At 39.2% G+C, this 13,445-nt stretch overlaps 1 protein-coding gene across 9 annotated transcripts in view; it reads right to left on the reverse strand.

The window, feature by feature from the left end:
• lnx2a (ligand of numb-protein X 2a) overlaps window positions 1-13,445 on the reverse strand; it is an 87,258-nt gene that overhangs the window by 64,730 nt on the left and 9,083 nt on the right. For 8 of the 9 annotated variants that reach the window (XR_011342260.1, XM_069891510.1, XM_069891508.1 and 5 more), the window contains 2 exons: window positions 10,239-10,327; window positions 4,370-4,881 (listed from right to left, as the gene is read on the reverse strand). Coding sequence is in view for 8 of the 9 variants with exons in the window: in XM_069891510.1 (XP_069747611.1) it covers window positions 4,370-4,770 (401 nt within the window). In the remaining variant the exon portion in view is untranslated. Of the gene's footprint in view, window positions 1-4,369; window positions 4,882-10,238; window positions 10,328-11,377; window positions 12,864-13,445 lie in introns of those variants that run through there. The other variant, XM_069891507.1, reaches the window with a different exon arrangement.

Below are 13,445 nucleotides of genomic sequence, written 5' to 3' on the forward strand. Positions count from 1 at the left end.
AGGAAAGAAAAAGGCTGAGAACCACTGGTTTAAAGCTATATGAATATATAGCACAAATGAAGAATAAATACAAATAATGCAGTTCTAGTTATTGCTGAACAAAAGCCCTTTGTGGCCAATACAAATCCTTTTTAATTATTCATGAATTGATTGTCCTGAATTAGTCATCTCTACTTTTATTCCTATAAATCATCAAATTCACTGTTTAATTATATATCATGAATATTACTAAGCTTAAAGAAGTACAAATATTTTCTGAAATATGATATCAACAACTTACTAATTTTATTAATTGATAAAAAAATTAGTATGGCATTTTTTGAGACAACACAAGATGGTGTAATACGCAAGATCACGTATGTAAAGTGACCCTACTGGCAGGTACCTCGTTGGAAGTCACCTCACCTGCCAATCAAGGTCAGGTTCTGCCCACAGATTAGCACACACCTGACCACTGGCCCCTTTAATTACCTAACCTACACCTGGGCCTAACTCTCCAGCCAATTGCATTATAAAACCCACCACATGTAGGCCATCTGCCTCATTTTCTTCTTCCCCTGGAACAAACCCCAGGTAGCAAACTGTGGGCGACGTTGGAGAGTGAATGGTAAGGTGTGTGAGGACATGGGGTTGGGAGCTTTCGTATTGTGTGCATCAAGATCACCATTCCTAGTTTAGTTAAGAGTCATGCCTGTACTGTCCCAAGGGATGGTGGGCATTGTATTGTATTCCTTGTCTGTAAAGCTATTTCTCCATGGGTGGTTGTGAGTAGTATTGGTTAGTCGTTGCATCCAATGTATTATTGGAGCTCTGCTCATGTTTGAGTGTTTATTGTCCCTTTTGAGACTTCTCTACGTGTGTGAATAAAGATTACTGTTTTAATCAGCCTATAGTCAGACTCAGCTCTTTAGAACTGTCAAACTTGTTTTCCCACACATAACTGAAGGGGAGCACAAAATATTTTCCATTTAATAACCCTTTGAATTCTTACTAAATTAGCCAATTGAAGAGCCTTGTCAAGAAAGAAGAATGTTTGAAAGACTTCTCAATATTTTTTTGATTTACAAAACAGAATTTCCCTCTTGTAACCAGATTTTCAAAATTATGTACATGTTAAAATTATTTTCAATATATTGTTATGCAAAAGCAGAAAGCATGAACATTCCATGACAAAATCCAATGTTTTGTGCACTAAATTACAGAATTTTAATCAGAAAATGCATTGCTTAAAGCAATCAAGTTCTTACTGCACATTTCCCACTGTTCAACAGCATGCCCAAGATTGTCTGATCTCAGAAGCTAAGTAGTCTCAGGACTGGTCAGTACTTGGAGGGGAGACTGCCAAGGAAGAGGAGCTGTAGGTTTCTGTGAGGGGCGATGGACAAAGTGGTGACTCCCTGACTCCTTACAGTAGACAAAAGTTAAAGAATTTCAAGTACTTCATTCTAAATGTACTATTACATGACAATAATGGAACCTTTTTGCCTTTAAATTGCTTTCAAGGCTACTGCACAAAATCAACTGGGATTACAACAAAAGCAATAGAAATTACAAAGAAGCATCCAATTGTTGTGCAATGGATATCCCACAGCAAATGGGGAGGGGGGCCGCGGGGCAATCCTGAAGAAGCTGCCTCTCATTAAAAACCTCTGATTTGCTTCAGAATCTTAAATGAAGCCTGACTGAGCATGATTAGGGACATGGAGACTTGTCTTAACCACTTACAGATAAATGATGTACTGTTACGAGCCCAGAGGACCCATAAACCCAGCAGCAATAGATATTCACCAAGACAAATGGTTAAACAAAAGTTGCTTTTAATTATCTTTAAACATTAAAACAGGATCAAGCTTTATCACTGTTAACTTAACTAACCCAACTTAACCCCCTTCTAATTCTAAGCACACGTGTATGCAAGTTCAGATAAGTTCTTTGATTCACAGTCCAATCTTACTTCTCATTCCTCCAAGTTCACTGGTTGCAGGCAATTCTTGTACTGTGCACAGAATAACATTTATTAAGTTCACCAGGCTTTGTTGCTTGAAAGGTAAATGTTTACTGCTCAGGAAAGTTCTTGTCAGTTTTCAGAGAGTGATTTGTTGTTCTTAGACACACACTGATCGCTTTTAATCAGCCACTTCAGTATCTTGCCGAAGAAACTTGACCCATCAGGGTTTTCCGGATAATAACCTCTTTCTTTCAGGTCACTACAGAGATCCTTTTTGTTTCCCTTATTTCAAGGGAAACATTAGGCAGCCAGTCCTCTCCTCTTGTATGAGCCACAAGGGCTTTTACCAGGCTGAACTAAACACTCACAACCCGTCTTCCAAATGGGGTTTTTCCACAAGCTTTCCAGCTTGTCCTGTTCCAGTCCCTGCTGCTGACTGTAGCTCTGCAGAACTGAATCCTCTCTCCCTCACACAGAGAAAAAGCCGGTTTTTCTTTCTCTGCTTGCAAAACCACATGACTCTCTTAGAACAGCAAGTTCCACTCCAGACAGCCTGCGGCTCCAACGAGTTCTTTAATCGGTTGTCTTTTTGTAAACAACAATCCATTAGTGAAGTCTCTTGGGTGCTCTCCAAAGCTTTTGCATAGGCTCTTAGAGCCAGTCATCTAGCATGAGCAGAGCTCCAGTATTTTAAATTAGATCTGTTTTAAAGTGTTCATTTATGACCTACATTAAAAACCTGCCCCAATCCATCTCCCAAAAACATATCTATAATCTGTCGCAGTACTAATCCCGCATTATAATTTGTGACCTCAACGTTTCTGCATTACCAAGTTGTTACCCTGATACCAATCCTCTTATCAAACAATCCCCCATGCATGATCCAGAGTCACTCTCTTCCATGAAGCACAATGACAAAGGCCTTTGTAGAGATTTTCTACACAAGGTTTGTGACAAAATTTCTAAGCTCTGCTACTTTTGCAGGACAATCAACATTTTAATCAATGCATAATTTAGAAAATTTGCCTTTGTTGAGTTTTGATCCTCATGTAATTGAATTATGCAACTATGAATATACACAGGTGCATCCAGTGACTGAAATAAACGCTAGAAACTAAATATAGGAGACAAGATCATTATCCATTTCATGTTGGTAATTGAACAGGCAGTTCATTCCTGGTTGTCTGGTCGGAGTTAAATCATCCAAACAACAGGAACACCCATACTAGCCAGTTGTTCATTAACAACAGCTCAGTGTTCAACACCATCAATCAGAAAAACGTGATCAATCTAAAAGATCCAGGACTCAGTTTGTCCCTGTGCAGCTGTATCCTCGACTGTCTCGTTGGCAGATACCATCAGTGTGAATCAACACATCACTTCCTTTCGCTGACCATCAACACAGTAGCACATCAAGGGTGTGTGCTTAGTTCTCTACTCCCCTCTTCATATACTCATGACTGTGTAGCCATGTTTGGCTCCAAGTCAATCTGAAAATTCGCTGACAACACGATAGTTGTTGGCCGAATAACTGGAAATGATGAGAATCTGGTTGTGTGGAGCCATACAAAAATAATACTTCCAACGTCTCCAAGATCAAGGAGGTTCTTGTTGATTTTACGAAGGAGAGACCAAGGGACTAAACATCTACCTGCCGGTGAAGGAGGTTAGAACCAAGTTCCTGGGAGTCTATCTTTCAGAAGGCTTCTCCTGGAGCCAGCAAATCCAAGACAGCCAAAAGAGGCACACCAATGACTCTACTTTTGAGAGTCTCAGGAGATTTGACACATTGTCAATTCAACTTTCTATAGGTGCACTTTGGTAAGTACAATGAATAGTTGCATCATAGCCTGGTATGAGAATTCAAATGCCCAGGAATGCAGAAGGTAACAAATGTAGCCAAGTCCAACATAGGCTCTGATCTCCCATCCATTGCATACATATATATGAGCCGCTGCCTCAAGAAGGCAACCAACATCATAAAGAATCCCATCACCCTGATCACAACCACTACCTTCAAGGAGAAGGTACAGAATCTTGAAAACCATTTGCTCCAAGGTTCAAGAACATTTTTGTTCCAATAGCTATCAGGCTCTTGAACATCCCCTTGTAACACTAATTATGGACTGCTCCAACACAACAAAAGAATTAATCACTATTACAAAGTCATGCACTATGAACTGTGAATATTGATTATCCATTTTTTTTGTATTTATTCCCTCTTTAATTTACAATGTGTAGCATGAATTTTGGTGCATATGGTACATTTACAATGTGTATGACAAACTTATTATAATCACAATGGCCACCAGTTGCATTACTATTTTAATTTGTTTTTCCTATCACACAAGAACATATAACCTTTACCAATATGGGAAATATGTAATTAATTCGTCATCTGCTTTTCACATGTTGTCTTACCTGTATTTAAGATGTGCTTCCAAGTTGCAGCGCTGCAGAATTTCTTGACAATTACTTTCAAATGGACAGGAGACCAGAAGTTTATCAAGAAGTTTGTGAACAAGAATACTGGACTTTTTGCACAATTTAAAGTGAAGCCGCTTGCGGTCTAATGGGCAGAAGTCTTTCAGCCTCAAAACATTTTGGAGGCACTTGCAGCAAAATGTATGGCCACAGGGAGTATCCAGAGGCTGCAATAATGGCTGGAGACAAATATGGCATACAAGGTCATCATCCATTTCATGTTGGTAATTATACAAGTGGTTCTCTTGTGTCCAGTGCTGTTGACCACACACAAAGCATAATGGGTTTAAAGGAAAGTTCAGTTCCTTTACTTCAATGTCATCATTAGTAGTACTCATGGTAACTCAATTTGGCAGCTATCAATCAGTTATTCATCTCGTCATCAGTTCAAGGTCAAGACATTCAAATTCAATCCACATTGATCCCAGCAATTCCAGAGCCTCATTGTTCTGTGGGAGGGGGTGGGGAAAAGTAAAAACAAAATCAATTTCCAACAAGATAATAGCTCTTATTTAATTATTTATTCATTTACTGAAGATAAAATTTAAGTAGATCAGGCATTAATGCTTTCATTAAATTTTGGGACCGTCGCTGAAGAGGAGTTTCGGACTCAGGAGAGTTGTGAGTGTCAAGAACCAGCTTTGTGTATGTTTAAAAAGGGAGAGGATGGGAAATTTAAGGGTTAAACAGAAGTGATTGATGGGAGTGAGTACTACTGATAAGGGGCAGCGACAAATAAAAAGAGGGGAAGCTCATGTGGAGTGGCCTGTATAGAGCGGCAAATTTGGGAGTGGGACTTAGAGGCTTTAGCGAGCAGAGGACGAGCTTGTTTCCAGTGAAGTAATTCCTTTGTATTTAAACTAGGAATAGATAATGGAGACAGCAATTAGGGCAGTGGAATGGTCTGATCGCACCATGTGGGAAATCTGGGACAGCACAATTGTCCCGGATGACTACATCTGCAAGAGGTGCATCCAGCTGCAGCTCCTTGGAGACCAAGTTAGGGAACTGGAGCTGGATAAACTCTGGATCATTCAGGAGGCAGAGGCAGTGAGAAGGAGGAGCTCCAGGGAGACAGTAACCCCCAAAAGACAGGAGGCAGGTAGCTGTGTGATGGGAGGGGGAGGCAGAGTCTCTGACACAGAGATTGGCCCTTCAGCTCAGAAAGGAAGGGGAAAAGAGGAGAGCTATAGTGATTGGGAACTTGTTGGTTAGGCAAATAGATAGGAAGTTCTATGAACGAGATAGGTGACTCCCAGGTTCCAGGGTCAGGGATATCTCAGATCAAGTCTTCAACATTCTCAAGCGGGAGGGCAGCCAGATGTCATGGTACACATTAGAAAGGAGTATGGATGAAGTCCTGGAATATAGAGAGTTAGGAAAGAAGTTAAGAAGTAGGGCCTCAAGGGTGGTAATCTCAGGATTGCTGCCTGTGCCATGCCCCAGAGAGGGTACGAATAGGAAGCTGTGGCAGATCAATGCGTGACTGAAGAGTTGGTGCAGGGGGAAGGTGTTCAGATTTGTGGATCACTGGGATCTCTTCTGGGGAAGGTCTGACCTGTACAAAAAGGACAGGCTACACCTGAATTGGAGAAGGGCCAATATCCTGGCAGGTAGGATTGCTAGAGTTGTTGTGGAGGGTTTAAACTATTTTGGCAGAGGGGTGGGAACCAGAATGAGAGTACAGAGAATAGAGCAAAAGGTCAAAAGCAGGATGCAATGAGTTCTGGGTTTGTGAGGAAGGACAGGCAGGGGACTAAACATAAAAGTAGTTAGTTAAAGGGGTTGAAATATGTCTATTTCAGCACTAGGAGTATTAGGAACTCAGAGCATGGAACTATAATGTTGTGGCTGCTACAGAGACTTGACTGGAGGATGGGCAGGAATGGCTGATGCAGGTACCAGGGTTTAGGTATTTTCAAAGGAATAGGTTGGGGGGACAGAAGTGGAAGTACTGGTCAGGAATAGTATCACAGCTATAGAGGGAATGCCTATTGAGATGGTTTGGGTAGACATTAGAAATAGGATGGGAGTAATCACTTCATTAGGAGTAGTCTATAGGCCCCCAAATAGGGACACCGAGGAGCAGGTAAGCAGGCAGATTTTGGAATGAGTCGGGAAATACAAGGTTGTTGTTATGGGAGACTTCAACTTCCCTAATATTGACTGGCACTTCCTGACCTAAGAGGAATAGATGGGGCTGAATCTGTCAGGTGTTCAAGAAGGATTTCTGACATTGGACCTGACTCTCTGACAAAAGGAGAGACCATACTGGATCCAATTCTGGGTAATGAACCTGGTCAGGTGGGAGAGCACTTTGGTCAAAGTAACCACAACTACAAGCTTTCGCATAGCTATGGATAAGGAGAAAAACAGACAAAATGGGAATGTATTTAATTGGGGAAGATCCAATTATGAAGGTATGAGGCAGGAACTAGCAATTGTGATAGAGTATAAATTGGAAAAGGTTTGTTAGAGTGGGTCATACACAAACACTTTAAAACAGATCTTATTTGAAATACTGGAGACATAGTGGCTTCTCACACCTTTTTGCAAGAGCTCTGAAGAGTGTTGGAGAGATGTCACTAATGGATTATTGTTTATCAAGGTAACAGATGAAAGAACAGGCTGGAGCTGCTGTTGCCTGCAGGAGAGTTTTGTTGTTGTAAAAAGGTCATGTGGTTTTGCAAGCAGAGAAAGTCAAACAGGCTTTCTCAGTTTGAGAGAGAGAGAGAGAGAGAGAGAGCGAGCAAGCGAGCACTTGACAGCATCAGCCAGCAGAAGTTGCTGGGACTGCAACAGGACAAGCTGGCAAGCTTTTGAAAGATAGCCTGGCCGAAGCCGTAGTGGTTCATGCAAAAGGAGAGGACTGGCTGTCTTATGTTTCACTTGGAATAAGGGAAACAAAAAGGAACTCTGTGGTGATCTGAAAGAAAGAGGTTATCATCTGGAGAATCCTGAGGGGGCAAGTTTCATCAGCAAGACACTGAGGAGACTGATGGAAGTACATCAGTTGTGGATGTCCTGGAACAACACATCTCTCTGAAAGCCATCAAGAACCTTCCTGAACAGTAACCATTTACCTTTTGAGCACCAAAGCCTGGTGGACTCTAATGAGAAGTGAGAATGGACTGCACATAGAAAGCAGAAAGTTGTAGTGGATATCAATAAGGTATCAGAAGGTATCAAAAGATACAAGATAGAAAATGCAGAGAAGATTTACTACGATGTTGCCTGGACTTCAGGAACTGAGTTATAGAGAAAGGTTAAACAGGTTAGGACTTTATTCCCTAGAGCGTAGAAGAATGAGGGGAGATTTGATAGAGGTATTAAAAATTATGATAGGCAAGAGTAAATTTAGGTAGGGTTCTTTCCCCACTGAGGGTAGATGAGATACAAATCAGAGGACATGGGTTAAGGGTGAAAATTTCAGGGGGAATTCTTCAAACAGAGTAGTTGGAGTGTGGAATGAGCTGCCAGCTGAAGTGGTTAATGCAGACTCAATTTTAACAGTTATGAAGAATTTGGGGAGATACATAGATTGGAGAGGTGTGGAGGGTTACGAAATGGGTGCAGGTCAGTATGACTAGACAGAGAAAATGGTTCGGCACAGACTACAAGGGCCGAAGGGGCCTGTTTCTGTGCTGTAATGTTCTATAATTCTAAGGTGACAAAACATATTTGATTTCTGTGGATCACTTTCACAAAGACTTTGAGGACTTCCTGTAACGGAGCATGTAGAACTTTACAAATATTTAAGCATTTGAAAAAATAGTGCTTTCACTGTTGCACTAAGATTGCAAATTAGGATCACATCTATTATAATTTTCTAAAATGTTGCCAGGATACTACATAATGCAGCTTTCACGCTCTAATGTGGGAGCAAACAAATTTCTAGGTTGTGGGCCTTGCAGCTCCAATAAATTAGTCTTACTACTAGTGAAAATATCATATATTACAGCAAGTATTGAAACCCCTCAAAAAGCACTCAAAAATTAGGGGTCAACTTGTATGCCAGTTACAAAAATTAGATTTTAAAATCAACTAAAAGAAGGAAAAAAAACAAAAAAAAAAACGCTCGATATAGATTTGGTGTATAAGTCAACCAGAAGCACCTCCCCACCATCGTCATAACCCCCACTCAGGCATTTTACAATTGTAGAGCTCAAGGTCCCTGCTCCTGTCCTAGCAGCAACACGTACCCATGGTTCCTGCACTGAGCACACTTGGGCAGCGAGGTGACTTTTTTGATGCAGACACCACTCCCGATGTTGAGAATGGAGTTGCCAATGCTGAAGACTTGGACCCAGCACCATTTGACATCTTTCTGGCCAGAAGCAAAGTTTTTTTTTATATAAACTTGCTTAATTTACAGATTGGTTACTTGGCGATTGAGGTGTTGTAACAAAGTTTGGGTTGTTGCTGGAAGTGTCCAACACGTTCCTTTCAGAAAATTTGTGGGGGGTGGGGGTGACTTATGCCTGATATATGATAGAACTACAAAAATGAGGATGAAAATGGGGACCCGACTTATCTGAAGGTCAACTTGTATGCTGAAGTATACAGTAACAAATATACCCCAGACTCAATCAACTGCCACATGGTTGCTCATTTTCATTCAGGCTGTGGAATGTCTCTAAATTCAAACAGTTCTCCATTGGAATATTTTAATTATTTCTGGAGGTATAATTCACTTAAGTTTTGATTTATAAAAAAAAGCTTTGATTGCTTCAGAATTGATAAAAGATGGAATGACCTCAAGACATTTGCTGAATTTCATCAAACTCAGGGAAGTGTTAGTCATGTAAACTCTTGACTTATAATTCTTTCCACTCTAACTACTATTTAAGTATCATCAGGAGTGCAATGTGCATCTTAAAAAAATCACAGTTGTTTGATTATAGATCCAATTAATTACTACCCACTGTAATGCATCAGTCTTCAAGTGACAAATCGTGACTTGTGCCTCCCACATGAGTGAGTCATATTGCTGTTCAATGTTAATATATTATCAAAGTGTTTTGAGTACAAGATAGTCAAAAGCCAGCAGAAAATAAATGGACACAAACCCATTGCTATTTATTTCTGCAGATCAGGCAATACGAGCTAAAAAAATGATGGGTCAACTAAAGTCCAAGTTGCTCTGCAATATGTGGTCAACTTCATTGCTGAACAGGAACTGAGATTAACCATTTAAAATGTAAACCTGCTCCAATGTCAATGGTTTCACAAATAAATATTTGCATTAGAATATGGTTTTCAAAATAATTTTCAGTTTAAAATACATTGTCAGCAATAATTTTACAGAATCCGATAATAGTATTTGTTTGGTTGTTATTTTTTTTAAGATTAAAAATCATGTTTGATTAAAACTTTCAAAACTAAGAAAGTTTATCAGAGAAAGATAACAAAAAATCTGAACAGGGCAAAAAATCCACTCCCTACGTAGAGCCTTAACTCACATGAGTGTATTTCAGAATTATTTATCATTAGTCCATAAACAGAATGCCCCACTCATTTGTAATAGATTATATGAAACAAATTAAAAGGCATGCTCCCTTATGATGGTAGTGATCTTGGAGGGGATATTCTGGGATAATCCCAATCATGAGATTTCACATTTTTCTTGGGGCAAGATGAATTCAACTGTTCATAAACCAAGCTAGACAAATGGTCTTGATCCAAGATGGTGCAATTTTTAAAAAAAAGGCAATTTCACAGAAGGATTGAAAAGAAGAATTATTTTATCCTTTCTGTAGAGTAGCATTTTTAAAATCACTGTTTCCAGTTTTTAAATGTTTTTCACCTGGCTCTAATGGAATCCATCCACAGAAGCAAGAGCCATAATCTTCCAAACATCTACCAGTTTAGCAGTAATGTCCATGGACTGGAAAGCTGCAAATAGGAACACAAATATTAAGAGCAGGGTTAGGTCATTTAGCACTTCCATCTTACTCTACTATTCAACATAATCACGGATGATCATCCCAATTCAATCCCATGTCCTGCTTTCTTCCCTTATCCCTTTAATTATTTAACCATTAGTACCCTATTTTACTTTTTTTGAATGTTTAATGATTTGTTCACAGACGTCTTCAAATCATCCACAGATTCGCCACTATTTGTGTGAAGACATTTTTCCTCATTTCAGTCCTAAATGCCCAAGTATCCTTGGACTGTGACCCCTGGTTCTGGTCTTTCACAGCATCAGGAATATTTTCCCATATCTAGTTGTTTCCAGTCCTGTCAGGATTTTATAAACTACAATGAAGTCTTATTATTCTAAACTCTAGCAAATATATGCCAATATCTCCTCATAAGTCAATCAAACTTGCCACTTTGTTTAAAAGAAATGTACGTGCAAATCCTGCAATTTCATACAATCAGTTTAATTTCAGTGGTGAGTAAGGTTCAAGAATCACTCACTGTTCAGGAGCAGAATTAGAAGTCACTTAGTGAAGTGTGGACTGAATTTCTGAAGTTAGACATATTTTCCTTTAACAACTGATTTATTAATAAAGGGAAAGGTATCTAACTTCAGAAAGATATTTTTGAAAAGGTAACAGAAAGTCAATAAGGGAAATATTGTTGATCTGGTTGGTATATCTAGACTTCCAACATTTGAGAAAGAACCACATGCCATGATTGTCATCAAGACAGAAAAGTCACAACAAGAGTAGATGGACATGAAAACACCTATATGGGCTGGGGGGGGGGGGGGTGGGGGGAAGAGTCACGCGATACTTCAGGGTTAGGACATGGAACATATCCCTCCCCTCCTGGGAAATAGATTTTAAAAAACCTCGACTAAGTAAGGTTTTAAATTATTAAAGTTGTCTAAAGTACATTTAAACATCTACCCTACTAGACATTCCCAAAAAAAGAAAAAATTGCTGCTGTCTTTGCTTGTCACAAAGAAAAAACCAGGAAAGAAAAGGGGCCTACCATTGGAAAGAAGTAGGGAGCTAGCACTCGCACTGCTCCAAGGATGAGTGATCCTCTTGAAGGCCCCTCTTTTGTCGTTGCTCTCCCACAGTGATGGAAAGATGGCATTGAAGAAGAGGAAACCGCATATGTGAAAACAACAGAGGCCTTAGGCAACGCTGACAGAAGATGACTCAGGCTCATAGACGTTGACAGTGAAGATGAAGATTCAGAAGGAGAAGAGGAAAAGAGGAAAAAATACTAGAACTGTAGCTACTAGATTTAAACCCAAGGCTAAAGACACATCAAATAATGAACTGTGGGCAAAAGTAAAGGGGGAAATAAGTAAACTATTTGAGGCTGTTAACAAAATGAAGAAAAAAAAATTAAGTTAGAAGGTGTAGCGTAGATAAAAGTTCACACTCGACTGGAGGGAGAACTAATGCTTTTATTAGCTTACAACATTGGTAGGGTTCATGAACAGGCTTCAGAGGGGTTCAGGGTTTAGGCGGGAAACCAGGGTTATATATGGGTCCCCCAGGGGAGGACCAGTCGTCAGTACAGGACACTTCTAGTGAATCCCAGTTCACTATCGAAGGTTCAATGAAAAGAATACAAGAAATGCAGCAAGTAGAAGAAAGAATAACTATTGTTGAAGATACTACTATTGCTTTAACTATGGAGAATAAAAAATTACAACAAGAAGTGGATGTGTTGGAAAATTTTAGTGTAGGAAACAATATTAAGATTGTGGGTCTTAAAGAAGATGTGGAAAAGCAAGATATGATTGGCTTTCTCCTGGAATGATTTCTTGAAACATTGGGTGCTGAATATTTTGACCATCCTATAGAGATTGAAAGAGCACACAGGGCTCTCAGACCCAAACCATCTCCAAATCAAAATCAACAATCTCTATTAATTAAATTTCTCTGGTACAAAATAAAGAGAAGATTTTATCTCTGGTAGCTGCAAGTGTGAAATCGACAGGAGGCCCACTTGAGTATCAATGTGCTAAAATTCTATTTTACCCTGATAAAAGTGCAGACTTATTAAAAAGAAAATTCAACCTAGATAAGACGACTTTATGGGAGAAAGGATATAGGTTTGTTCTGCGTCATCCTGTGACTTTGAAGATCTTCCGGGAGAAGGAAATAAGTTCTTTTTGAGCTATGTGGAACTGGAGGAGTTTGCTCAAATTTTTCAATTGTACAATGGGAGTGAAGATTTATGAATGCCTTAATTCTGATGGACTAATTTTTTTTTGGTTAATTGCTACGATGAGGTGTAAATTAAGACACTTTATATTGACCATTTTTCTCTTTACTACTGACTTTTTTTGGTGGATTGTATAATTTTTCTTTTAATTAAGTTTAGATTTAAGACAAAGGATTTTAAGTAAAAATACCAAGGGTTTGGGGGAAAATGGTGGTTCTGACTTCTATTGCATCATGTGGGTAGTTGTGACTCCAATCACAGCCCATAAAATAGACGGAGGCGATGTTGGATTATATTATTACAACACCAATGGCGGGGGGGGGGGGGGGGGGGGAGGATTTTTTCCATTTAGATGTATAGTTATAAGTACATTTTGAAAATATTCTTTTCTTTCTTCTTTTTTCCCCTATCTTTTTATCTGGATTGCCGGTGGAGAGGTATGTAAGCATGTTGGGTTGAGTCATGGGAAGAAGATTTACAGGCAGAGGTGGAAGAAGAATTAATTAGTAGATGCGTAATGCAGTTAAATTCGTAAATTATAATGTTAATGGTTTAAATGGGATTGAAGAAGATGGGTGTAGATATAGTCTTTTTGTAAGAAACTCACTTAACTGAAAAAAGAACACTTGAAATTAAAGAGAGATTGGGTTGGATATGTAGTTGCTTCTTTTAATTCTAAGGCAAGAGGTGTGGTTTTGGTTAAAAAGAATATTCCAATTAAAATACAAAATGTTGTGACAGATCCTGCTAGGATCTACATGATGGTACACTATCAAATATTTTCAGAATTATTGATATTGATTTGGAGGTTCTTATTAGGAGAGGTTATACTAAGAAAGTTATATCTGCAATGTTTCTTTTATTACAAACAGCT

Source organism: Narcine bancroftii, chromosome 7 (genome assembly GCF_036971445.1).
Source record: "Narcine bancroftii isolate sNarBan1 chromosome 7, sNarBan1.hap1, whole genome shotgun sequence".
Taxonomy (NCBI): Eukaryota; Metazoa; Chordata; class Chondrichthyes; order Torpediniformes; family Narcinidae; genus Narcine; species Narcine bancroftii.